Source organism: Lentinus tigrinus, assembly GCF_003813185.1.
Source record: "Lentinus tigrinus ALCF2SS1-7 unplaced genomic scaffold L226scaffold_3, whole genome shotgun sequence".
NCBI lineage: Eukaryota > Fungi > Basidiomycota > Agaricomycetes > Polyporales > Polyporaceae > Lentinus > Lentinus tigrinus.
Genome location: NW_027137912.1, coordinates 1167410 through 1189843, shown reverse-complemented (window position 1 = coordinate 1189843; position 22434 = coordinate 1167410). Strand labels below are relative to the sequence as shown.

Here is a 22434-nt window from a genome sequence, read left to right as displayed (position 1 = left end):
CAACCTCGAGCGGCAGCATGCCTAGAGGATTAACCTCATGGTGAGATTTCTTCCGTGATTCCACGAATCAATGGCTCAACGGATATCAGGCATTGAGTGACAAGGCATGTGGGAGCTTGATGCTCTTAGCAGCAGCCATCGTGTTCCTCTATTACACCTTCTGGACTTTACTACTGGTAGGATGCATCAGTTATTATGTACTTTTCAAATGGCTGACTATGACTCTGCAGCCATTCTTCGACGAGTCTAGCCCTATACATACGTGGTTTCCGTCAAGGGAATGGGCACTCCGTATCGTCTCCTTCATCGTGATCCTCGGAATATCTGCCATAGGACTCTTCCTTGGATTCCGCATCGTGACAAATGGTGCCACACCTCAGCAGAGACACCGCCGCGAGAAAGTTCTGTAACTACCACGCTGACCGAATTTCATCCGGTACCCTTATATGGAAAGAATCAAACCATGGCGGATCCGAACATACGAGAACTATATATGCAGCCGTGTAACAATACGATAGCGAAGACCATGTCCTTATCCGATATATACTGGAGACTAACTGACGACTCTCCTCCCTCTCTCCATGTTAATTTGCCGTTTCGCGGCCTGCAATTTCTCTTCTGCAGTGATTTCTGTCGTAACCTGGTTGACGAAGTACTCCAAGGAGTCATCGGGCGGTGAATCCTTCAAGCTCCTGACAACTCTAGACACCTGCACAGTACTGAGTAACGAGAAAACACTACGAAGTAAATACAAACCTTCGATTCACCACGAACAACATCCTTGAGGCGATTCAATATGCGTGTCGGAACGGCTGTATCAAGAGCAATGACCGAGCGCGATTGACGGACAAACAAAAACAAGTCTGCTACCGAAGTCCACATGCTCGATGCGAGGGGCTGAGAAGAATCTTCAGTAACGTCCTCGATTGTCACTCGACGGCACATACCGATACGTTCCCCCCGTGGGCATCCATCTCGAATGCGGTGATGACCGTCTCGAAAGGTGGCCATAACTCGTTCCAAACCATCTTCGCTGCAATTCCTTCGGCGTCTTGCAGCGCACCAGCAGCATCGACGCCGGGATGCTCGAGGGAAGCTTTACGCGCCAGGAGCAGCCAAAGCTTGATCGAAGCGTATGCGTAGCTGATGTCTGCGTGGGCGCGGTCCTGGGCCTCTGAATAGTCGAGCATCTGAACTGAGTGATATTGGCTGATTGAGAGGTTGTACGCCAGCGAGAACGTGGAGAAGTGCTCGAAGAGAAGAGCCGCGGACGCTCCAGACGGTCTTGAAAGCGCAGCCAAGGCGAGGATGCTCCAGCCACGCACCGACAATTGGCTTCGCTGTAGTCCCATTGTCAGTGATTCCGAGATTGAGGGGCACTCCAGGTGAGACGCTCACGTGGAGGTTTTGCATCAAGGATGGTTGAATCTCAGCTCCATGCAAGACCATCTTTGCTATGGCTTGCGAGGTCGTGAAGTCGGACTGGAAGAATCCATCGGCATTACTTTCATGAATCAAGAATGACAAGCCGTCATGCGCCAGATGAAGTTGTTCCTCCAGAGGAATGAATGTCACTCTGGCACTTCCACGATCGGGAGTGGCTGTCAAGGCCTAAAGATAGCACGTTATGCCGACGAGCCTTCAAACGACGCGACAGCGGACAGCTTACCTCCACTAGAGCCGAAAGGGTAGCTGGCGTTACTCGAGCCTTCATGTTGAGGCCGTCTCTTGATATCTCGAGCATGGCAGACGCGAGAGGATTGACGAGGGCATTCTCATTGTTGCCAGCAACCTTCGCCGCCTTGCGATAGAGCGTGGTTGTAACATGCAATACCCGTCGTAAGCTGGCCACCGACACGTTGAAACGAATCAGAGATGAGCGTAGCAGGATCTCCAATTGCGACAGGAGGTCCTAATCATGCTATTAGTTTCTATTCCATGGATTTGATGAAGGAATGACATACTCTACTATGCGCCTTGTTGTGCTGAATCAAGGTACAAGCGATTAGCAGGAGTGGACTAGGGTCGAAGCGAGCATGGTGGAGATCGGCAGTTTTCCGGGTGAGATTGAGCAGGCATGAGCCGACAACTGAAAGCGCGTGAATTGCGATTGCAGAACAGGACAAACCAACCGCTTACATTGCATCAGAGGCAAGGTGTACTCCGTATGGTGAACGATCTCGACGTACGTGTTGAGATTGTCCACGACAACTTGCAAACTCTCATCGTCACCTTCCACTGCCCGTGCTAACGTATCACGAAGCAACGCATCCCGCAGTGTCTCTCGAGGGTGCGGGTTATGTTCAGCCTTCACGTGCGGACCTGTGAGATGCTTGACGATGGCGAAGAAGTCGTGCGTATGACGCCGCTGCAAATAGGCAGTGTACTCGTCACTGTGTGGCCTCTTCGGAATGCAGCCTATTGCAATACCTTGCAAAGGAGGTAGAATACTCCACTAAACGCGTATCTGGAGCGTGTTCAGATTCAGTCTCAAGTGTAGCGATAAATGATGGTAATCCGCTTACAATCCCAAGATCGTGCGCAGGAAGTTCTTTGTCTGGTCGATCAGGATATCGTCGCCGTTGTGCAGATATTCCATGTTCTCCATCAGTGTCATCGTTGACTCGATGGCCTCGCTAGGTCAGCGCGTCAGCTACGTATGACGATGACAACGTGCATGTGTCCCGGACGCACACAACGATGTTGCCTATAAGGTGCGGCCACCGCTTGATGAAGGCATGACAAGCCGTCAAGACTAACTGTCGAATGTCATAGCTTAGGTCCACCAACAGCAAATCCAGAGCTCGCTTGACTGCTCGTCTGAGCAGAGCTTGGAATGGCTTCAAGGGCCGGCTGTCGAAGTCATGCTTGTAGATGACGATGATCAATGCTTTGAGCATGTTCTTGAGCGTCAGAGCGGGTATCGACTCGATATTGTCGCACTGGACGAAGGTTTCCAGGAACAGGTCAACGAAGGCTGATCCGACGAGCAATGAGGCTGCAGGTTCGTCGTCGGAGTACCGGCCTCCCATAGTTGAGGAGACGAGGCTGTAGGGCTGTGCCGAATCTAACGCAACCATAAGCTCGTTCAGACAAGGATATGCGGCCTCTGGTATGGTATCCAGGCTCCCAAACTTTACGAAGAAATGGTTGGTGTTCCCGATTGCGATCATAGCCACCTCCGCGAATCCAAGGGTACGCGCCAGATGATCCTTGAGCTTGAGCAACGAGTTGACCTCGATTGGAATGCTGTCCGCAATCATCCGAATGGAGAGAGATACCAAGGAATTCTGGGCCAGTTTCAGTCATCGAATGAGAAGATTCCACTGTGCTGACCTGGAGTGTTTGCAAATCGGGGTCCACGAGCATGGTATTGCGAGAAGCAGATGGCAATCCATACATAGACTGCTCTAGGTGAGTAGATGTCAACGTGATTGGGCGCGATGATACGTACCAGATGAGCGGACATAGGGCCATCTTCGTCATCACCGTTTTTCTGAATGAATTCGCTCTCCAGCAAAGCCTCCATAATGACATCCCAGGACAGTACTTGAGGTGCTACATTCAGTCACATTGAAGGCGACGCAAGTGAAACACTTACGCCGCCATTGGGGGAAGTGGGGCCGCAATTGGTTCAAGAAGGAAACCAGCTTTGTGCGGTCGGCGACAGGAGACTTCACAAGCGCTTCGTCCCAGCACAGACCTATAGCTTCGAAATGAGTACTCAGCAGAGTCTGTGACCATGTGTCTACGGCCAGCCTGATCTCTTCCTGCAAAGGCCAGTTAGCAAGGCCAGCGGAACTCTGCTTCAGCAAATACTTACACGCTCGTCCTCCCATAGAGCACCGAAGAAGTAACGGAAGACGTCAATCACGCTAGAGCGCCATTGTCTGTCCTCGACCACGAATGCGGGGCTTGTCACATCTTCGATCATACGGAAAAGACGGGTGATAGCTTGCATGCTACCAAGGCATGGTTTCACGGCCGTTATACGTGGCGATTGATTACCGTACTCACCGGAGCTCCCAGCTACCGAACTGCTCGAAGAGGTGTTGAAGGAGACTCTGAAAGGGCTGTGCGTCTACGACTAGAACGCGCAGCAATACTCCAGTTCGGATGGTAGAGATGCGTGCGGTCTGGACTGCATAGAACTGCCACACGCTTGGATGGAATGTTCAGCGTTCTAAGAGACTTCGACAGGGCTGAGGCGGGCTCACCAGGTACACAAGGAAGACCCATTCCGCAAGATGAAGTTATCCACTTCGTAGCTCTCAACAAGCGGCGCATGATGCATAAAGGCGTCGAGGAATTTGGCAGCGATACAAGACACTTCCTCGAAGCCAGTTTCCACGTATGTCTTGAGTGCATCGATGAGTGCACTGTTGACGATAATGGGGTCCGTGACGGTTGCCGCGCGACCATGCAATTTCCTCCTACATGTCGTGTGGGCATATTGCATCGGGTTGAGCCACGATGTTAACTTGCGCCAGGATGACGCACCTTGAAGGGAGCCCGCGTATCTCATTCTCTAGAACGAGTCCAGATGATAGAAGGAACTCCCGTTCGCATCCGTAGAGCAACAGACAGGTGGTCAAGGACTGTCGGATCACCTGCAGACTGCAGCTAGTCAGTGGTTGCCCGGACAGCAACATTTCGGACCTACACCTCGTCTTCCCTGTGCCGTGCTTGGAGGTACGATACCAACTGTGGCCCGATACCAACATGAACCGCAGCGACAACGGACTGCAGATCTTGACGTCCCAAGGACTTCAGCCAACAAGACCAGAGCGCTGCCTTGATGAGAAGAGAGCATACTTCCAGCGAGACACCAAACCTATTCCCAAGCTCCACGAGATGCATGAACGTCGGAACGGAGATTTCCACGCCTGATCGCACGAACAAGCAAAGCCAGTGCAGTGTATTGTCGTATCCCTCGTGATTCTTCTTCGCAATGTCCGTTATGACCTTGAGTGGGTTAACCGTCAGTAGGCTCGGGTTCTCAGTCAATGAAAGTCTTGGTTCGGCTATGGCGCTGAATCGTGCGGAGGAAGTGTCAAGCTCTCTGTTAAACAATCTTGAGAGCGAAGCAAATGGCTGCAATATTTCTCAGTATCAGCATAAGCAGGAGAAGACTTTACCCACAATCTGTTCATCGACATTCAACGACGAGGCCCGATCTAGCCACTTCTGGAAGAGGTCATCAAAAATGGTGAACAGCACGGATGCTTGACCGAGCTTGAGAATCAAGTGGAGAATCTTCTCTGTGATTGTCGCCTCTCTCTTCTCAACGCCATCACGCCCCTTGCCAAGGAAGAACTCGTCGGAGACAGGAAGCTCCTGCGCTTGCTCCACCAGCAAGTCGAAGACCATGATGGCGTATGCTTCCACGTCCTGATCGTGCAGAGCCAGCAGCCACCTCGCCGCATATCGCGAGGACAAAGCTCGTCGTCCGGCTACATAGTCACCGCCGTTGTTTGCAGAGCTAGTCGCGGTCGGCCGGGCGTATGTGGGCGCCGGCCAGGGTTGCACATCTACTCCCGAGCGCACGCCGGGCAGGCTGAGCCCTCTAGCGACATAGTCACGGAGCATTGTCGCAAGATCGTCGTCCTAGTAATGTATACATCAATATTGACACTTTGCACCTCAGTGTTCAACTCACCTCCGAGACGATCCATGCCAGGACGGCTTTCGACAAGCGCCTCAGCGCATAGTCGGTGAGCATGCCATCTGGCCAGAACTTGCGCACAAGGAGCAGGAGACCGGCTTCGTTGACGGACAGGTCGATGTCCGAGAGACAGGCTTCGATGGACGCTACCAAGGTCTCCACTTCGGTGGACACTTCCAGACCAATGGGGATGGGAAACGAACACTGTAGGCGTTCTGGGTGCGGCCCACCATCGAAGAGACTGCCCTGGCAATCCATACGCTGGAAGAAACCGAGGTGGAAAAGATGTGAAAGGAGATAGCGAGCAGCGGCCTCTGAATGTAGATTCAGCTCATCTCCAAGCTGGTCCCTGAGGTGGGCGAGGGTCACCATCTCGTAGGGATATCCTCCATCGTCGAGGGATGGATCCTGATCATCTCCTGGCTGGACAGCCGTGAGCAAATCCCCCGAAGATCCGTTGAGGCCATCTGACTTCGATGCCGGGGACTTGATTACGCTCAGAATGAAGGTTAAGACGTTCCAGTCGAAAAAAATCTGCGTCTCGGGAGCTCGTAGCCGGTTCTCCGCGAAGTGATCCGAGAGTGCTTGAGAGAGCCGGGTCGTGCGGGAGGAGAGGTATGCCTCGTAGAGGTTGACGAGGTAGTGCAGCTCGAACTCGTCCATTTGCCCGTCGTCATTGGCCGTACTTCCTTGCTGCACCACGATGGATCCCAGTGCCACCCCGTTGTTTAGGATCTGGAGCTGAATCCACAACACGGCCAGGAAGACAGAGATTTCCTCGTACGTCTTGAGCGGGAGGTCCGCTTCTGTCAAGAAGACCTCCCTGTAATGGTCCGCGAACGACTGGCGCAATGCCTTCCAGGAGATCGTCATGTACGTATCGTCGATGACGGTCATACGACACCGCGGTAGGTCAGACGACGTCGCCCTAGTCAAGCAAGCGGCATGAACAAACTGGTTGCAGGAGCCGCATTTGAGGGCCTGGAGGACGGGTCCCCAGAGCGGTTTCTTGCAAATGAAGCATAGCGTCAAGCTGAACAGGTTCACGGGTCGGAACGCGTGTTGTGCCTTGTGTACGACCTCAAGACCAGTAACGTGTCGCTGCGGGAGGACATGACAAAACCTGTGCACGGCGATCTTCTGCATACTTGGGTCTGCTGCGACGCTGTATTGCGTGAAGAAGCTTCCGTCCGGGTAGTCATAGCAGTTGAAGTGCACCATACACATACACAGTGGGCACAGCAAGCCAAACCCCTCGATCGGGCTTGCGCAGGAGTGGCAATCCGTGTGCGATACACCGGCAAAGATCGCGGGACCTGATGCCTTTGGGAACCGCCATGGAACGAACTGGTGTGAGTACGGATGAGACTGCGATCGACGCGAGACGAGGGCGCCTTGCATCTCGCGCACGATGGCCTCTTGATAGTTGATGGAAGGAAAGGTCTTGCTGATTGTGAGGTGCCCGATCGCATGAGGCCAGTAGGAGAGTAGGAGGCTGATAGCTGCATAGCGGGCACGGGGTGTGTGGTATGCAATGACGGCCAGTGCGTCCAGGTAGGTGTCGGGTTTACTCTCGGCTATGCGGTTCAAGAGACGATGGAATCTATGTAATGTCGCAGACGAGGAGGAGGGGAGATCGATGCTTTCCAGGATAGCGGCGAGTAATGGAGGAATGATAGAGGACAGCTGGTAAACGGCGACGTCTTGCAAAGGCGCGGAGGTTGACCGGATAGCGACGTCATCTGACGACAAAGCCCGCGTCCATCTTCGCCAATTTGATTCGTTGTGTGCGACCGCGGACTCTTCCTGCACTTCGTCTACAAGGATGGAAACCATTGGAGGCTCATTGATTGACATAGAGTCATTGTAAGACAGATCTACCGAATACTCAGTTCCTGCGCTCTCCCCCACTGCTGAACATGACTTCGCACCTGCGGAAGGAGACGACAACTGCCGAGTGCCCTGCAGGGCCCTTAAGTCGGCCAAGGTGTTCCCTATCACTCCGTCATCAAAAAAGGCCAACAGTCGCGAGTACATCTCTGGACTGAAGGTCATGAATGCGGGAAGTAGAACGAAGCCTATCTGCGCGATGACGCTTGGATCATGACGATGGGTGTGAAGCAAAAAGCGAGCAACATCCAGTACGATGAACTGAAGGGAATTCGGAGGTCGAGAGGGACGAGCAGTGACTTTGTAGCGGCAGTCTTCGGCGATGATGGACCCCACAATGGATATGCATTGAGACAAGAGTTGTGGTGCTCGAACCGCGCCTTCAGAATCGCCACGGCCGACGGAGGGAGAGCGCGAACGAGAGCGACCAACTGAGAGGCTCCTTCGACGCATGAACGAATCTCTAAGCTTCTCGCTGTTGCTCCGTTGGGTTTGTGGCACGCTGTAGAATTCACGTATGCGTTGGTTCAGACCGGTACAAGAGGAGGACGAACCTGTCATAGAAGATATCCCATCCATGGACCATAGACACAGTCAAGATATCCTTCAGCTGATTGAGGAGGTCAATGGTAATGTCTGGGGAGAAACCTTCCGGGCTCTCGTCTTCCGAGTCGCTGTCCTCTTGAGGTAGGGGCTGGTGGGTACGCCGCTCACGGAGAGTGCCCGTATATTTGACGGCGCCCTTCACGGACTTGATCACTGAGCCCGAACCCTTCTCGTTCTGACCGGCGCCGTAAACAAGTGTACTGAGATATGGCGGGGGAAGAGGGCGTGACTGCAGTTGCGACAGGATGTGTGACAGGAGCTTGCGGGATTCATTCCGCGCTCTGCTCGCGCCAGGAGGTCCGGGCTGCTTCGCAGCAGAAGGTCCAGAGACGTTTGACTTGGCGTCGCTAACGCTTGAAATTCGAAAGGATAGAAGGACAGACTGAGATATACTCCTCGCGCGGTCCCTGGTGAACGTCCCAAAGGAGGGAGACTTCGGTGAGCTGGGTGATGCGGATGGAGAGGCCTTGTCTATGACATTGAACGGGTTGGTGTCCACGCGGAGAGTGGGCGTGCTGGCCATAGTCCCAGAAAGCCAATACAAGTAGAGTAATGGTACAGAAAGAAGGCTCAATCAGAGCATGTCGAGTCAAGAGTTGTCGTCGTCCACGCCTTCGCGGCGGACCTCCCGAGGATGTAGAAGAGGACGCGGCTCGAGCGGGCGCAGCAACAATCGTGTAGTGCACGTGATGGGACAGCCACGGACGCGTCAAGGAGCGCGTCAGCCCCGCCTGCTTATGGCATTAATTGTCGTCTTGCTGCTTCTTAGTTGCTTCCCTTCCTACTCCTTGCGTCTGTATCGACATGCCACGCAAATCCAAAGGCGCGACTACACCAAAGAGATTGAAACAGAAGAAACTAGACGTGTTTCTCTCCAGTTCCCCGGCGCCCAGTACCCATGGGCCCTCACCTAGCCGCACGAAACGGAGACGCGCTCATAATGAGAATAGTGACGATGAACCAATTCCTGGTCCTTCCAACGTACCTGTAGGCGATGAAGATGGCAGTCAGAGTAGTGACGCAGGTGCGATCCGTTTCGAGCGCGAGGTTGTGGAGGTCTCCAGCGACGAGGGTGAAGAAGACCGGGCACCACGGCGGTCGCAGGCCAGCAGAAAGCGGCGGGCGAATAGAGCACACAGCGATGATTCGGCCTCTCCACAGCCTGCGCCCGAAGAAGACGAACCAGAGATCTACTTGCGGAAGGGCAAACGACCTGCGAAGACGACATCTATAGTGCTCGACTCTGATGAGGAAGAGGACGACCGTCCGGTCAAGAAACGCAAGCTCGTCAAGGGCGAGAGGCCCCCTACGCCCCAAGAAGATGATGCAAATTTACTGGATGAGGTGGACGAAGAACGTACGTTGAAGCCTAATTGCATCACAAGCCGATGTTGAGACAGTCTTTCGAAGGCATCATCGACTCGAGGCTGAGGACACGAGACAAGCGGTCTGCCTTTCAGAAGAACTTGGAGAAGCTCAAGAGTATGTGAACTTGTAATGCAGTATTCTGACGGCAACGCGTGCTGATGTAGCCTCCATCTTCAGAGAAGAAACGAGGAGAGGCGGTTCAATCGGCCTCTTCTTCAGAATCAGAAGGCGAGGAGGAAGACGGCCATGTAGCTCCTTTCGCTCATGCGCGACCTGACAACAGAGCCCAAAGTGATGAAGATGAAGGGCAAGAAGAGAACGAGGACAATTTCATCGTGGAGGATGACAACACTCAAGCCGTTGAGCTACCTGCGGAATTCAGCATGAACACCTACCAGGACCTATTGCATCACTTCAAGATTGTCTGTCAGTTGTTCGTCCACATGGCCGTTCACGACGCAGACGAGCGCGGGGAAGTTGCAACGACGCTGCAGAACAGTGCGTTGCTTGGATTTTCCGGTTCTCGGCTTGTATACTTACGATTGGTATCAGATCAGTACTTCTCAGTTCCGTTGAAAATTACGCGCAGGAAGCTGTTGGGCATGCGTGACTCCCTTGTAGCGGGATCGACGTGGAAGCCGCGTTTCCGGAAGACACTAGACAAGTTCCCGGTGTTCGAACTGTTCGCCCTGGAATTCGTAGTTTTGGGTTGTGATGCGTGTCATCTCGGAGGCCGCAAGTCCACTCTGCAAGGAAGAGTCAGCGGAGATCCATATGATCCTCTGACATACGAAGTGCGTATCGCGGCTCTGCTCCTAATATGTTCATGATTCCTAACGGGCTTCGACCAGTCCATCACAGATTCTGAGGCTTCAGACAGTGACGAAGGGGAAGACTCATCGGAGACCAAGAAGCAGTTTGATCTTGGACGTTTCTGCGCTAAGAGAGTGCGCACTTATCACCAATTCACGCACTGGGAGGTGAGCAATCACTAGCTTTTTGCGGTCTATACATGCGCGTAACATTCCATACCCTAGTATCATCTCTTCCATGCCCTGCTAGACGAAGTCGAAACTCTCAAGGCCAGTCGCGAAGGGCGAGGATTTGTGCAAGTGGCCTACGCTAATGGCAGACAACCGCCGGAAGACCTCAAAGACGCAGACGCCATTATGGACTGGCTGGATGAGCGGCAGATCATTAACATCCAATGGCAGGAGATCAAGGCCATGATGGAGAATGCCCGTCATCTGGAGGTCAAAGGAGGCAGAGGAGACGATGCCGATCTCGACTAGTCTGACCTGCAGCTTTTGGTTCTTGCTTCATATACTGCATATGTTGTGTATTGCACTCAATCTCACTCAATAGCCTGCGCGAGATGTCTGAGCATGTATGGGATGTGGTCATATCTCACGGTCGTATTCCCAGCCCTATGCTAGCGACCAGATTCTCCCCAACCTCGTCTCCCAGCAGATCCTTCACACTGTTCTCTTGGTCGACTGCCCACTCATAGGCCTCCAGTAGGACTACGTCTGTTAATGGGACGAAGTGTGCCGCAAGCACCTTGATGATATTGCACACTCGCGCGATGGCCGCGCGGGTTGCATCGTCGATCTCCTACACATGTCATGAATAAGGACGGCTTTACAACGGTACAGTGTAAACTCACGTCGTTCTTATTGGAGTATACCGCCTCTGCATCGAACCCTTCTTCGCCCTCCTGTTCGCTCTGCTTCACATGCTTGCTGACCCAAATGTAGCCATTTAGACCAAGGATCAAGTCCACGCCGCATGGTAGGGAGACGAAGTGGGACTTGAGGCGTCGGATGAGAATTGGAGGTACTGTCACTAGTTGACCGTTCCGCAACTGCTCGCACGTTAGAGAGGATGAAAAACCATGAGTAGTCCTTCACACCTTTCCGTATCGCAGCGAACGCGTGTGCAGAGACATAGCGCCATCTGCGAAAAAGGCTTGGACCTCCGCTACAAGTAGATCGCCTTCCTCAAAGAAGGTACGCATTTGCAGCTCATCGCTCTCTACTTTGCGTCGCTGAAGCCACATAGTGAGCATAAAATAGAGGGACGCTTGACTGCATATACTCACCTGTATTCCACCGGGCAGATTCACAGACGAAAGCATCAAGACGGCGTCTTGCCGTGAGTTCGCGTCCACTTTCCACCGACGTGGTTGGACCTGGGCGATATGGGGACCCCTGATATTGTACAATAGCACTAGTAGATACTCACCTCTGTGATACGCCCTACCACCAAGTCACCGACCTCAGGATTGTACCTGCAGGCATATAGCGAACAGTTCAGAGCCTGTCCCGGGGAAGGTATGATGTGCATACCTGCTGCGTACCGCACGCACTGTGATGAGCTTATTCACGCGCTCAACTGTGCCCGCTACCGACGCGATGACCTCCTCATTGTCAACATAGGTTCCGTGACCTCTGTCCAGCCCACTAAGTCCGACTTTCCGGTGTGCTTTTCGTAGGAGGGACGTACCGCATGAACGCGTGCGAAGAGGTGATGGACTCTCCTGGGACCGTCAATCTTTGTACGCCCTCTTCGAAGTCATCATCGTCCAGGTCCATGTGCACATCGTCTTCTACGTCCGGATGGTGTCTTGCTGTGCCATAGCTTCCGGATGCCTCGGAGGTTGCAGGAAATGATGCAAAAGAGATCATGGCGGAGACAGTCAAAGCTACCAGAACCTTGGCAGTTCCGACCGTCACTGGAAAGGACTCTTGTGGATAGCGCAGGACGAGGACTACGAAGACTGGCACTGGCAGTGGCAGTCAATGAGTCTTGCGCGCAGATCTGGATCTTGCGCCACAGACGGACTGCAAAGGCGCTTACACTACGCGTCTCAGCTTGCAGCCACCACAAGCTTGCCACTCTTCTCCTCGCCATCACTCACTATGTCTCACTACCCACCTTACTCGACAACCGGAACGACGTATCCTTATGCTGGCTATCATCCCCAAACTCCCGGGACCTACGCGCATGCACAAACGCCAGCAGCGTACCCGACTGCTCCCTACCAGCCCTATGCTCCTCCAACCGCCGTGACGAGCTATGGGACAGCATGGCCATATCACGGCTACAGCTATTACCCCCAACAACAACAGCAGCAGGCTCACACAACGACCGCCACCGCTCCCAAACCCGCGACGACAACGACCCCCGCTCAGACCACCACCACCACAACTGCGCCAGTAACAGCAACCCCTGCTGTTGCATCTTCCCTCACTTCACGGCCTTCCGTACCATCATCGTACACATTTACATCGTACAATCGAGACCCGGGCTTGTATACGCGGAGCGGAAGGAAAGGTTCGAGCTACAGGGGGCTGTTCACGAAAGAGCGTACGTATTCCATGACGATTTCTCGTGAGCTGCTGCTCATCCACCTCTGTGCGCAGTGCGTAATCTCATGTATGGCTTTGGGGATGACCGCAACCCCGCAAATGACACCGTGAACGTCATGGAGGAGATCCTCATTGAATACATTGTAGACGTGGTACGTCTTGTCATTCTCCAGTGTCACTCCTATCATTCACATCCCCCATCTCGCAGTGCCAGACGGCTTCAGGAAGTGGCAAGAAGTCTCGACTCTCCATCGAGGATTTGCGCCGGGCACTATCTCGGCCAGCAGATGCAAAGAAGCTCGCTCGTTTGGAGGAGCTGCTCTTCATGCAAGAGGATATCAAGCGAGCCCGTGCACAGTTTGATGAGCCGGACATGCATCCAACTGGTTCTAATATATAGTGTATACCTCATTGTTCAGTAGCCGTGTGTATTATAGGATGTACTCTAGCATTGCAGTGATCTTGTGCTCGTACATCCGGCATTGTCCTTGGGAGATGCAAGCGACGAAATGATACCCGGTGACGTTGTGGTCAGTGGTCGACGGTCGTTACAGCGAAAGCTAGCATTACATAACGCGAGGACGGTTTATTCCTTCATCGCGTTGTCTTCGTCACCCCCTTCTCCTTCCTCGGGTTCAGCGGAACCTTCGCCAGGGTTCCCCCGGAGGGCAGCACCTGCATTCCAAAAGTGTTCAGTCAGTGTGTGATAAATACGATTCAAGCTAACCCATACCGCCACTCTGCGATAATGGCTTCGCATTCTTCCGCAGCCAATCCTCGGATTCCCAGACTGGAACAGTGCACGGTCAGTCACGGTGTCGACGGAAAAAGCCTGGAGAAAGGTCGACACGTACTAGCTCTGTTACCAGCGGCCTGCGTAGGCCCCTTCATGGGTCGGGCAAGGTTCACCCTTAGCACGCGACCGTTCAGCTCGTTCAGATCCATGTTGTCGATGGCATCCTGAGCGTCCGCCGGAGAGGTATACGTAACGAAGGCGAACCCTCGGTGCTTCGTTTCTGCAGCCATATGGACGTATCAGAGCATATTCTTGTCTGTACAGGAGAACATGCCACACGTACCGTTAGGATTGGAGGGATTGGTCGGTGCGGGCGGCAGCTGGACTTCAATCACATCGCCTGGACATGTGAGACGAGGCTGGTGAGCGGCGGAAGCAAAATACGAGACGTGGCACGCACCGAAGGTGGCGAAGTTCTCAAGGATGACGGCTTCGTCGACGTCGTCGCCAATACCGCCGACGAAGATGGTTTTCTTGGACTTTGTGCCTTCCTCCATCTGACCGTCCGAGTGGTTCAGCCACTCAAGATGGCAAAGTGCAAGCTTGCCGAGGTTCCCACGTATGTGGACCAGCGTTTGGCCCGAGGCGTGCCCGAGCTTCTTTCTTCCCGCCTGCTCGAGCGCAGGCTCCTGCGGCCTGAGCCCGACACCCTCGCCTGTTCTGCCTGAGAAAAATCGTCAGCTTTTGCTGCTGCTCGTTTCTCCGATGCCGACGCCGGTCAACCACGACTGCAACATGCTGACATCTGGTGCAATGGCCTTTCCCCAATATGGCACAGAACTCTCTCGCTACGCCCCCTTCGGTGCACTCGTCCCGACCACCCTGCACAGGCTGTGTGAGCGGGTCGTCTTCTTGCGGTAGCTGCTGACGAGCTGCGACACAGCAGGCACGCTCCAGACGACACAACAGGACAACGGTTCGCCAACAAGGCCGCGATGTGTACTTCTCTCCTTGGTTGGCCATTGAGTCTTCCATCATCCCAGCCTTCCCGTGATTGTCTTCCGTCCTTCGTCCACACCTTGCGGCCTTATCGGGTAGATCACTTCTGTCCTCTGTGGCCCCGCACCCTGCAAACGGCAACAGAACGCGAGCTCGCACGATAGTCGTGCTACCGGACCTGTCCTCTTGACTAGCTTCCCAACATCTCCGTGTCGGCGTGCACTAAAGCCTCCCGACTCCGGCTCTTCAATATACCTCTGATTCGCACTGCCGCCCGCGAGCCCGGGCGGGGCTGTTATCATCATCCTTGTCCCATTTCGAGCATCTTGTTCCCTTTCCGTACCGGGATCTGCAGCTGCTGCATGCCATAACTTAAGAGCGTGGTCCCATCCTGTGCTGACTTGTAGATTGACTCACCCCGCCCGCGTACACGCATATGCCTGTACGGTCTATGGCAGCATTTTCTCCCTCAAGCCCACGTATTCACCGCCATCCATCCCGACGCCAGTCAGCAAGTGAAGCTAGCGACGGCGAGAGCGACGAAACTTCGTCGTGCGCGTCTCAGTCGTCGATCGACGAAGAGGCCGTTAATTGCCGGATATCCCCGTATTGGTGCGCGTACCGGAGCATCATTGAAGCTCGGGGCTTCCGCCTCGATACCTGCAGGGACGTGAAGCAATGGTATCACGACTACTGGGCAGTTGAGGCTTCCCAAGGCCGCACCGTGATCCGGGACCTCCCTGGATATTTACGGGCATGTCGCGGTCAAGACGAGAACGACTTGTGTCAAGACGCCGGTCTGGTGAGTACTCGCACTTCCCGAGTCTTTACAGATTGTGCTAACCTTGGACTGTCGCCTTGCAACAGCCAGATCGTCTCTTTCGTGGGACTCAGTGTTCGACCGGAGTCAAAGTGGTTATCAAGGCTGTCCATTTGAGTAGCCGGGAATACGACGTCATTCGGTACCTTTCTTCCCCCGCCCTGCGAACCCATCCCATGAACCATTGTATACGTGAGTCCCTATCTCTTCTCACCGTGATAACCCATCTCACACCAGCAATAGCCGTGCTGGACCTAATCGAAGTTCCTCAGGAGAAGCTAGCCTTCATCGTTATGGAAGAATGGTCCGCGCAGTTGGCTACCAATACCCCATGCAGCCTGGTCTGCTTCTTGAATGCTCTACGACAATGCATAGAGGTTCGTCTATTAGCTTCCTATGTCCATTGAGCGCGTGCTTACCTCGGTTTTCAGCACATTGCGTTCATGCACGCCCACCATATCGCTCACTTAGACGTGTCAATACGCAACGTTCTGACGGATTATTTCGGACACTATGCCTTCGTAGACTACGAACTCAGCTCTCGCTACGATGCTATACCGAACCCTCGCATCCGCTGTCCCAGGCGAACAGAAGTCCCTCCAGAGCTAGAGAGGGGTGAAGCGAGCGATCCGTACAAGGTCGACGTGTATGGCCTCGGCGTTCTGATGCTGTGTGCTCTCAAAGTGAGTGATATCTCGACGTCAGCATACCTACAAGTCACTGAGGACTTCCTCAGCTTTCAGATCACGACATTCCCGAACTATACCCGCTCATCAGACAGATGCTTCATGACCAGTTCGAACAACGTCCCGCCGCATTACAAGCTCTTGCGATGTTCAATACAATAACCGCAGACATCCTCCTGTCGAAGCGTTCTACTGTTCAGCAACATCCGCAAACCCCGACGCAACAGCATAGGACCGTCCTACCTCAATAGTACTAGTCACAATGGACTGCTGGCTTTCTGGTCATGTACACTACATAATCTTAATAAATCGCATCGCTCTGCGGGAAGAGTGTACTCGAAAATGGAACATAATGAACACAAATGCAACGCTGAGAGAGCGAAGTGGAGGTGCGATATAGAAAGCAAGAGACGGTAGCAACAATGTCAGAGTCATGAATCTTCTCCTTCCCCTCTTGCAGCGGCCTCTTCCATACGACGACGCTTCCTTTCGAGATATCGCTCCTTTGCGCTCTTTACGGACTCCTCGTCGTTCCTCTTCGCAACCACCCTGTTAATGCTTTCATGCTCCTGTCTCTCCTTCTCCGACTTGAGCCGCGACTGCTCTTCCTCCATCTGCCGCTGGATTTCTCTAGCACGACGCTCATTGATCTCCTTGCGACTTGCCGCGGTACCGACAGCGCGATGCGTCTCCACGTCCCCTGCTGACGCGGTCTTGTTCTTATTCGATAGGTGCAGACCCAACTTGCGCGTGTTTGGTGCGGAAAGGTTCAGTCCAGCAGAGAGCAGCTCGCGCTTGTCGACGATCTGATTGTCGTCGTTCAGCTCCACCTCCTTCCCCTGTTCTCGCGCGATACGGGCCAGCTCCACGTCTGACTTGGGCGTGAAGTCTGGGGGTTTGGTGATCGTGAGGTTTGGTCCCCCTTGGGGCCCGATCTGGGGTTTGGACTCGGTAGCGGCGACCGTCTGTTCATGCTGTTGCTCGGACTCCTCTAGCAACTTGCGGTAGAAGTGCGCCATTCCGGTACCCACGCCTTTCTTCTTCTTCTTTTCCTCCTCTACGATAGTCATAAGCTACATACATCGCGATGACAAGCAAGGGGACGTACCTTCGCGTTTTCGTTCTTCCTCTTCGGCACGGCGGAGCTCCTCCATCTGCTTCTTGTAAGCCTCCGTTACGAAGGACTCTTTGTCCTTAAACTCGTCCCCTTCGAGCTCCCGCTCCCGCTGAATCATCTTCTCTTCGGCCCGTAGGTGGTCAAGTCTCCGTGTTGCCGCGGATGTCAGGAGTCCGCTAATGTACTTTGGCTGCAAAGGTCTTCAGTATATCAGCGCTCGAAGAAGATTGGAACACTTATTGAACGAGAGTGCTCACCTTGCGCTCCTTCGAATCCGCCTCCTTAGCCTCCTTCTGCTTCAGCTTCGCCTCCTGCATCTTGTCCCAGACCTCGTCGTACTCGAACACGGTCGAATCCACCCTCTTCTCTTCCTCAAGCTTCTTCTTCATCGACTTGGACATCTCCACACTCTGCGCGATGAACTGCTTGTTCGCCGCGACCTTGCCCTTGTCTCCGACTGCAGTCGGGGCTGCATCCACGGGTTCATCATCGTCCAGGCCTGCGAACGCTGCAGAGCGCTTGAGAGAGGGTGCTTCGCCAACAGGCTTGGCGGCTGCTTTGCCCTTCAGAGAGAAGGAGACTTTCATGACGAGAGCAGCAGGGTAGATGGATGTGGTCAGCGGGGAAGCCAGGCAGGTGGCGGAGCGCCCAGTATACCATGATCGTGTTGTATAGGCGCCCGGTGTACAAACTCTTGTGACTTTCGTCATGGCGCAGAGCAACTTCGACCGCAGACGCATCAACGGTCCTGAAGAGAGCTTCCTGCCGATATTTGACTCGGACGAGGAAGAGGAGACGAGATGGAAACCCGGCAATCCTAGGATAGGGCGGGGCGCGCGCGATATTCGGCCAATATGTGCGGTTTCCTTCTCTCGCTCATTCAGCCCATTGCTCATCAAAATTAGTCTTGAAAGCTGGCTTAATCAACCAAGCTAATGGATCCGCATACATTGAGACAGAGAAGACGAAAATAGCTTGCGCAGTGTGAGTGAGTTATGCAGCTATGGCCTCCTTTCGTGAACGCGTTTGAACCTGCGTGCAGGTACGGTCCACGGCAGTCCAAGAGCACGACATACAACGAGAAAGGTCGCCTAAACGTCGAAGTCAAGTTTGCGCCTTTTTCGTGCACACGACGAAGAGTACCCATCCGCGTATGTGGCTACGTTGGTTGCGTATCTTGCACTGTCTAAAAGTTGTTCTAGGATGCAGAGGACAGGTCTGTTGCGGTGCAGATCCAACAAGCCCTGGTACCCGCCGTCAGACTAGAGCTACTACCGAAGTCCACTATCGACATTTTCATCACTATAATTGAGAACGACGGGATGGAGGGATGCATTGCCTCTGGGTCCGTTGCAGCAAGTGCTGCTCTGGCGGATGCGGGGATTGAGATGCTTGGGCTGGTCGCGTCATGTTCTGCGGTATGTGGTTGCGTCGTACGTCCCCAAGTGAGTATTGACAGTACCTATAGGCTGTTGTTGGCAAAGAGATATGGTTGGATCCGACGGAAGAGGAGGGGAAGGTATCCTCAGGAACTCTCATCCTCGCGGGAATGCCTGCGCTAGAGACCATAACTAGCGTATGGCAGTCGGGTTCCATGACACCTACGGATGCTATCAAGGTGAGTTTATAGCGTTCGCAGCGGGCGATGGGCTGACGAAACCTCTCCAATCGCCAGTGCATGGAGGCATGTCAGGAGCGTTACATGGATATTCACGCTGTCGCCGCGCAAGCGCTCCTTCAAAACGCGCAAAATACATGAAGTGGTTTCTTGCTCCTACGTCCTTCGCTATTCGACTATACATGGGGGAGGAGTCTACTTGCATTGGACCGCCGCGGTGTCAAGTTACTTTCAACTCCCAAGACGAACCCTGCAAGCCGTTAAATTCCAAGGGAACATGCATCTAGCTCGCATCCGTACGTCCCACCGCGTTCAGGCAATACAGGAGTGAGTGATGGATTGGCGACGAATGCTGGACGGATGGTGTGAAAGTGCGGGGGCGCAGTCGAAGTCAATCTCTACTCTATCACTTCCGACCCTCCGAGCGTACGATATCCACCGCTAGTTCACAACCGCTTGACGTTGTGATTCCAAGGACCTATGACAATATTCCTCAGTCACCGTAGTGTCATGGACGAGGTTCCCGTCCTCCTGCTCGATCGAGATCCGAATATGAGCGCTTATGTTCTGTCCACCTCGAGGGCGCCGTGACGTTCGCCTTGGCACAAGACGGGAATTCAGCTCTGTGCTTGCTCCGACTGTTCACGCCTGTCTGCAACGACCTGCTACGTTCTGTACAACCTGACGACTCTTCGCTTGCCATTATATACCACGCGTCGATACTCGCATGACATCCTCGACGCCGAACGCGACATTATTAGACAACCTAAAGTCCCCACGCAGCGCTACCTCGCAGATTTACTCGCCCTCCATCCGGTCTAGCCGCCTCTCTGACGAGTCGGATGATTCCTTACGTGACCTCGAGCTGTCCGAGGGCCCTTTGCTAGCGGAGAGCCCGCGGCCGCCGTTTCGCGGTCGGTCGTACTCTGTGACTGGCTTCGACTTCCAGCATGACCTGCTTCCATTGAGCGCGAGCCTCAGTGAGCCGGATGAGGTGCACTTGGAATCAAACGAGAAACGATTAGGTCTTGTCAATGGTGCGTGTTTTATGTTCGTGAACAGGACGGTGGAGGCCTGAGCAGTTCGGACGCGTAGGGATTGCTCTCATTGTGGGACTGCAGATCGGTTCTGGAATCTTGTGAGTATGCCAGTGTCTCGGTGTTGTGTTGGTACTGACTTCATGCCTGTGTGCGCAGCTCCTCACCAGGAGTTGTGGTCGCGAACGTCCACAGCGTCGGCGCAAGTCTGATGGTCTGGTTCGCTGCCGGCGTGCTCGCGTGGACAGGCGCGAGCAGCTTTGCGGAGCTAGGGTCCTCCATACCCGTGAACGGGGGCGCACAGGCGTACCTCCAATACTCCTACGGACCCTTGGTCTCATATTTATTCGCGTGGACCGCGATATCTGCCCTCAAGCCAGGTGCGTTGCCCTCTCTTGCTCGGCTTGTGTCCTTACAGAATGCCCATGGTCAATGGCAGGAGGCAACGCTGTAATTAGTCTAATCTTCGCCGAATACCTTAATCGACTCTTCTGGCACAGTACCCGTGCAGACGTGTCGCCGGATGATATTCCCCAGTGGGCAATAAAGCTGACTGCCGCAGCGGCGGTCCTTGTTGTCTCCATAATCTGCGTGGCTACGCCCACTCTGGGCACGCGCGCTGCCGTTGTATTCACAACCGTAAAGGTGAGGAGACCTGTCACTGCTCCTAAATTGAAAGGAAATACAGCTAACCGTGCATAAGTAGATTGTAGCATTGGTGCGTATCCGCGTATTAGTCTCCAGTACGCCCCGGTACTCAATTACCGCGACGCTAGATCTCAATCACCATCATTGGTCTCGTACAACTTGCAAGAGGACAAGCATCTCCTTCGCTCAGCGAACCGCCGTTCGAGGGCTCAAGCACCAGTCCGTCAGCGTACGCGCTTGCGCTGTACTCTGGCCTATGGGCCTTTGACGGCTGGGACCAAGCCAACTACGTAGGCGGGGAGATGAAACATCCGGAGAAGAGCATACCTCGTGCCATCCACTCGAGCATGGCCATCGTCATGGTACGTGCCCGTTTGGCTCTCAGCGAGAATCTGACTTCAGCTTGTTGCAGGCGCTGTTCATCCTTGCAAATGTCGCATATTTCACTGTCCTTGATAAGGTTTGGAGTGGCTTACCATGGACCTCTACATTCAGCTAACACGTTCTGATTACAGGCTACCGTCGGTCTCAGCAACACTGTCGCTCTGGATTTTGGACGAGCAATGTTTGGACCGGTAGGCGGCGTCGTCTTCGCCGCGATGGTCGCATTCTCGTGCTTTGGTGCCCTGAACGGTCAGTAGATTCCATTGCGTACAAGGCTCTCGTCATTGATGCTCTCATGGACAGGTTCGTCGTTCACCAGCGCACGCCTTATTTACGTGGCAGGCAAGGAGGGCTACCTGCCTGCCTTGTTCGGCCGCCACAATTCCATGCTCAAGACGCCGCTCAACGCGATGTGCCTGCAGGCTGGCCTGACGATCGCGTTCATAATGATTGGCGGGGGGTTTCGCTCGTTGATCAACTTCGCTGTGGTCGCGTCGTGGGCATTCTACTTCCTGACTGTAAGTAACGCTTACCGCTTACGCCGCCGCACGATTGCGTGGAACTGTTCACTGACGGCTGGCTGCACTTGTCTAGGTCCTTGGGCTGGTCATCTTGCGCGTCAAGGAGCCGATGCTGGAACGGCCGTACAAGACTTGGATTACTACGCCGTTGATATTTTGCGCAGTACGTGTTCCAGATCCATCTTCCACGCCACTCTGCCCAACGAGACTTTAGGTCTGTCTATTCCTGCTTTGCATGCCCGTCATCGCCGCGCCACTAGAGGCGATGGCTGTCCTCGGTGCGTACATCAACCCTTCCTTGCTCCGAGGATCGAAGACATACTTACCTGATGCGCGTTCGGACAGGCTTCGTGCTCGCAGGCATCCCGGTATACTACATCACGCAGCGGCGGTCGGAGGGCCCAATACAAGGTATTTCCTCGCGTAAACTGCGCACGGATGTTGTCGGTGTCGGCTCACGCGGGCTGCTGTTCTACGCAGGGTTCTTCGCGAATGTCGCTGCACGGGTACGGGGGCGGCCGGCCCCCGGTGCTGGGTGGCAGGCGGTGGCGACGGAGGGGGACGAACAGCTGGAGATGCGGACGCCTGCTCGATGACGGCTGCGCAGTTATTTCCGTCTAGATATATAGATGCATCTCCCGTTCTGCTCGCCTGAGCTATATTTCGGGAGGCTCAGACAGACCCATGTTGGGCTGCAGCTCGAGTCTGGGCTGGAGCGTTGTGGCGCTCCGAAGGCCTTGACAGCATTACGAAAGGTGTGGCTTACGAAGTGAAACGTTTGCATTAGAGATGTTTAACTGCGCGAGGGGTCGGGATGACCAATCGTTTTCGGGGATTTGTCGACTTACAGCTGTTTGCGAAATCAATGTCATTCGGGCTCCGACGACGCGCGCGCGAATAATTCCAAGAAATCGAAAAAATCAGAAGCCGTGTCTGCGCTGTTCACGGCTACGTACCCATTCAACATA

The 22434-nt window shown here is 54.1% G+C and overlaps 11 protein-coding genes across 11 annotated transcripts; 6 read left to right on the top strand and 5 right to left on the bottom strand.

Annotated features, from left to right (window-relative positions):
• Positions 1-95: 95 nt before the first annotated feature.
• On the top strand, positions 96-410 carry L226DRAFT_454641 (dolichol phosphate-mannose biosynthesis regulatory protein Dpm2; the record flags this gene model as incomplete). Its single annotated transcript, XM_067675190.1, has 2 exons — positions 96-176; positions 231-410. Coding segments are annotated over 2 exons (261 nt in total), but the record flags the coding sequence as incomplete, so codon positions are not given.
• On the bottom strand, positions 352-8783 carry L226DRAFT_557404 (uncharacterized protein). The gene is made up of 22 exons (XM_067683175.1): positions 8110-8783; positions 7597-8057; positions 5660-7542; positions 5143-5607; positions 4664-5094; positions 4501-4617; positions 4218-4433; positions 4018-4161; positions 3824-3962; positions 3602-3770; positions 3455-3549; positions 3337-3405; positions 2695-3290; positions 2526-2636; positions 2431-2467; positions 2140-2368; positions 1965-2089; positions 1670-1912; positions 1399-1611; positions 948-1340; positions 757-897; positions 352-709 (listed from the first exon to the last, which is right to left on the bottom strand). The coding sequence occupies exons 1-22, from the start codon at positions 8682-8684 to the stop codon at positions 554-556; spliced, it is 7008 nt and encodes a 2335-aa protein (XP_067540736.1). The 5' UTR covers positions 8685-8783; the 3' UTR covers positions 352-553.
• A 155-nt stretch (positions 8784-8938) lies between these two features.
• On the top strand, positions 8939-10988 carry L226DRAFT_500420 (uncharacterized protein). Its single transcript, XM_067677768.1, has 6 exons — positions 8939-9518; positions 9572-9643; positions 9707-10027; positions 10082-10323; positions 10381-10509; positions 10567-10988. Exons 1-6 carry the CDS (start codon positions 8966-8968, stop codon positions 10819-10821), a joined length of 1572 nt encoding a protein of 523 aa, XP_067540735.1. The 5' UTR covers positions 8939-8965; the 3' UTR covers positions 10822-10988.
• L226DRAFT_478696 (exosome complex exonuclease rrp4) lies at positions 10850-12340 on the bottom strand. The gene is made up of 7 exons (XM_067676809.1): positions 12035-12340; positions 11878-11979; positions 11774-11819; positions 11631-11720; positions 11442-11576; positions 11196-11393; positions 10850-11143 (listed from the first exon to the last, which is right to left on the bottom strand). Exons 1-7 carry the CDS (start codon positions 12214-12216, stop codon positions 10937-10939), a joined length of 960 nt encoding a protein of 319 aa, XP_067540734.1. The 5' UTR covers positions 12217-12340; the 3' UTR covers positions 10850-10936.
• A 59-nt stretch (positions 12341-12399) lies between these two features.
• On the top strand, positions 12400-13421 carry L226DRAFT_609109 (TFIID-18kDa-domain-containing protein). Its single transcript, XM_067686024.1, has 3 exons — positions 12400-12898; positions 12955-13052; positions 13109-13421. The coding sequence occupies exons 1-3, from the start codon at positions 12451-12453 to the stop codon at positions 13298-13300; spliced, it is 738 nt and encodes a 245-aa protein (XP_067540733.1). The 5' UTR covers positions 12400-12450; the 3' UTR covers positions 13301-13421.
• Positions 13272-14396, bottom strand: L226DRAFT_530340 (RNA-binding domain-containing protein). Its single transcript, XM_067679839.1, has 5 exons — positions 14097-14396; positions 13980-14036; positions 13755-13916; positions 13634-13690; positions 13272-13575 (listed from the first exon to the last, which is right to left on the bottom strand). Exons 1-5 carry the CDS (start codon positions 14191-14193, stop codon positions 13487-13489), a joined length of 462 nt encoding a protein of 153 aa, XP_067540732.1. The 5' UTR covers positions 14194-14396; the 3' UTR covers positions 13272-13486.
• On the bottom strand, positions 14097-14873 carry L226DRAFT_192175 (uncharacterized protein). The gene has a single exon (XM_067672770.1). It carries the CDS (start codon positions 14672-14674, stop codon positions 14219-14221), a length of 456 nt encoding a protein of 151 aa, XP_067540731.1. The 5' UTR covers positions 14675-14873; the 3' UTR covers positions 14097-14218.
• Positions 14874-15056: 183 nt separating this feature from the next.
• Positions 15057-16392, top strand: L226DRAFT_500414 (kinase-like protein; the record flags this gene model as incomplete). Its single annotated transcript, XM_067677767.1, has 5 exons — positions 15057-15437; positions 15503-15647; positions 15699-15832; positions 15887-16138; positions 16192-16392. The coding sequence occupies exons 1-5, from the start codon at positions 15072-15074 to the stop codon at positions 16390-16392; spliced, it is 1098 nt and encodes a 365-aa protein (XP_067540730.1). The 5' UTR covers positions 15057-15071.
• A 180-nt stretch (positions 16393-16572) lies between these two features.
• On the bottom strand, positions 16573-17845 carry L226DRAFT_542816 (uncharacterized protein; the record flags this gene model as incomplete). The annotated part of the gene is made up of 3 exons (XM_067682153.1): positions 16573-17198; positions 17250-17448; positions 17516-17845. The coding sequence occupies 3 exons, from the start codon at positions 17843-17845 to the stop codon at positions 16573-16575; spliced, it is 1155 nt and encodes a 384-aa protein (XP_067540729.1).
• A 121-nt stretch (positions 17846-17966) lies between these two features.
• Positions 17967-19017, top strand: L226DRAFT_566686 (mRNA transport regulator 3; the record flags this gene model as incomplete). The annotated part of the gene is made up of 6 exons (XM_067683938.1): positions 17967-18114; positions 18164-18242; positions 18301-18409; positions 18461-18676; positions 18727-18876; positions 18934-19017. The coding sequence occupies 6 exons, from the start codon at positions 17967-17969 to the stop codon at positions 19015-19017; spliced, it is 786 nt and encodes a 261-aa protein (XP_067540728.1).
• Positions 19018-19486: 469 nt separating this feature from the next.
• On the top strand, positions 19487-22276 carry L226DRAFT_530337 (L-methionine transporter). The gene is made up of 13 exons (XM_067679838.1): positions 19487-19913; positions 19972-20014; positions 20073-20293; positions 20353-20558; positions 20620-20631; positions 20690-20923; positions 20974-21021; positions 21077-21194; positions 21249-21463; positions 21540-21629; positions 21681-21744; positions 21812-21877; positions 21947-22276. Exons 1-13 carry the CDS (start codon positions 19604-19606, stop codon positions 22060-22062), a joined length of 1743 nt encoding a protein of 580 aa, XP_067540727.1. The 5' UTR covers positions 19487-19603; the 3' UTR covers positions 22063-22276.
• Positions 22277-22434: the final 158 nt, after the last annotated feature.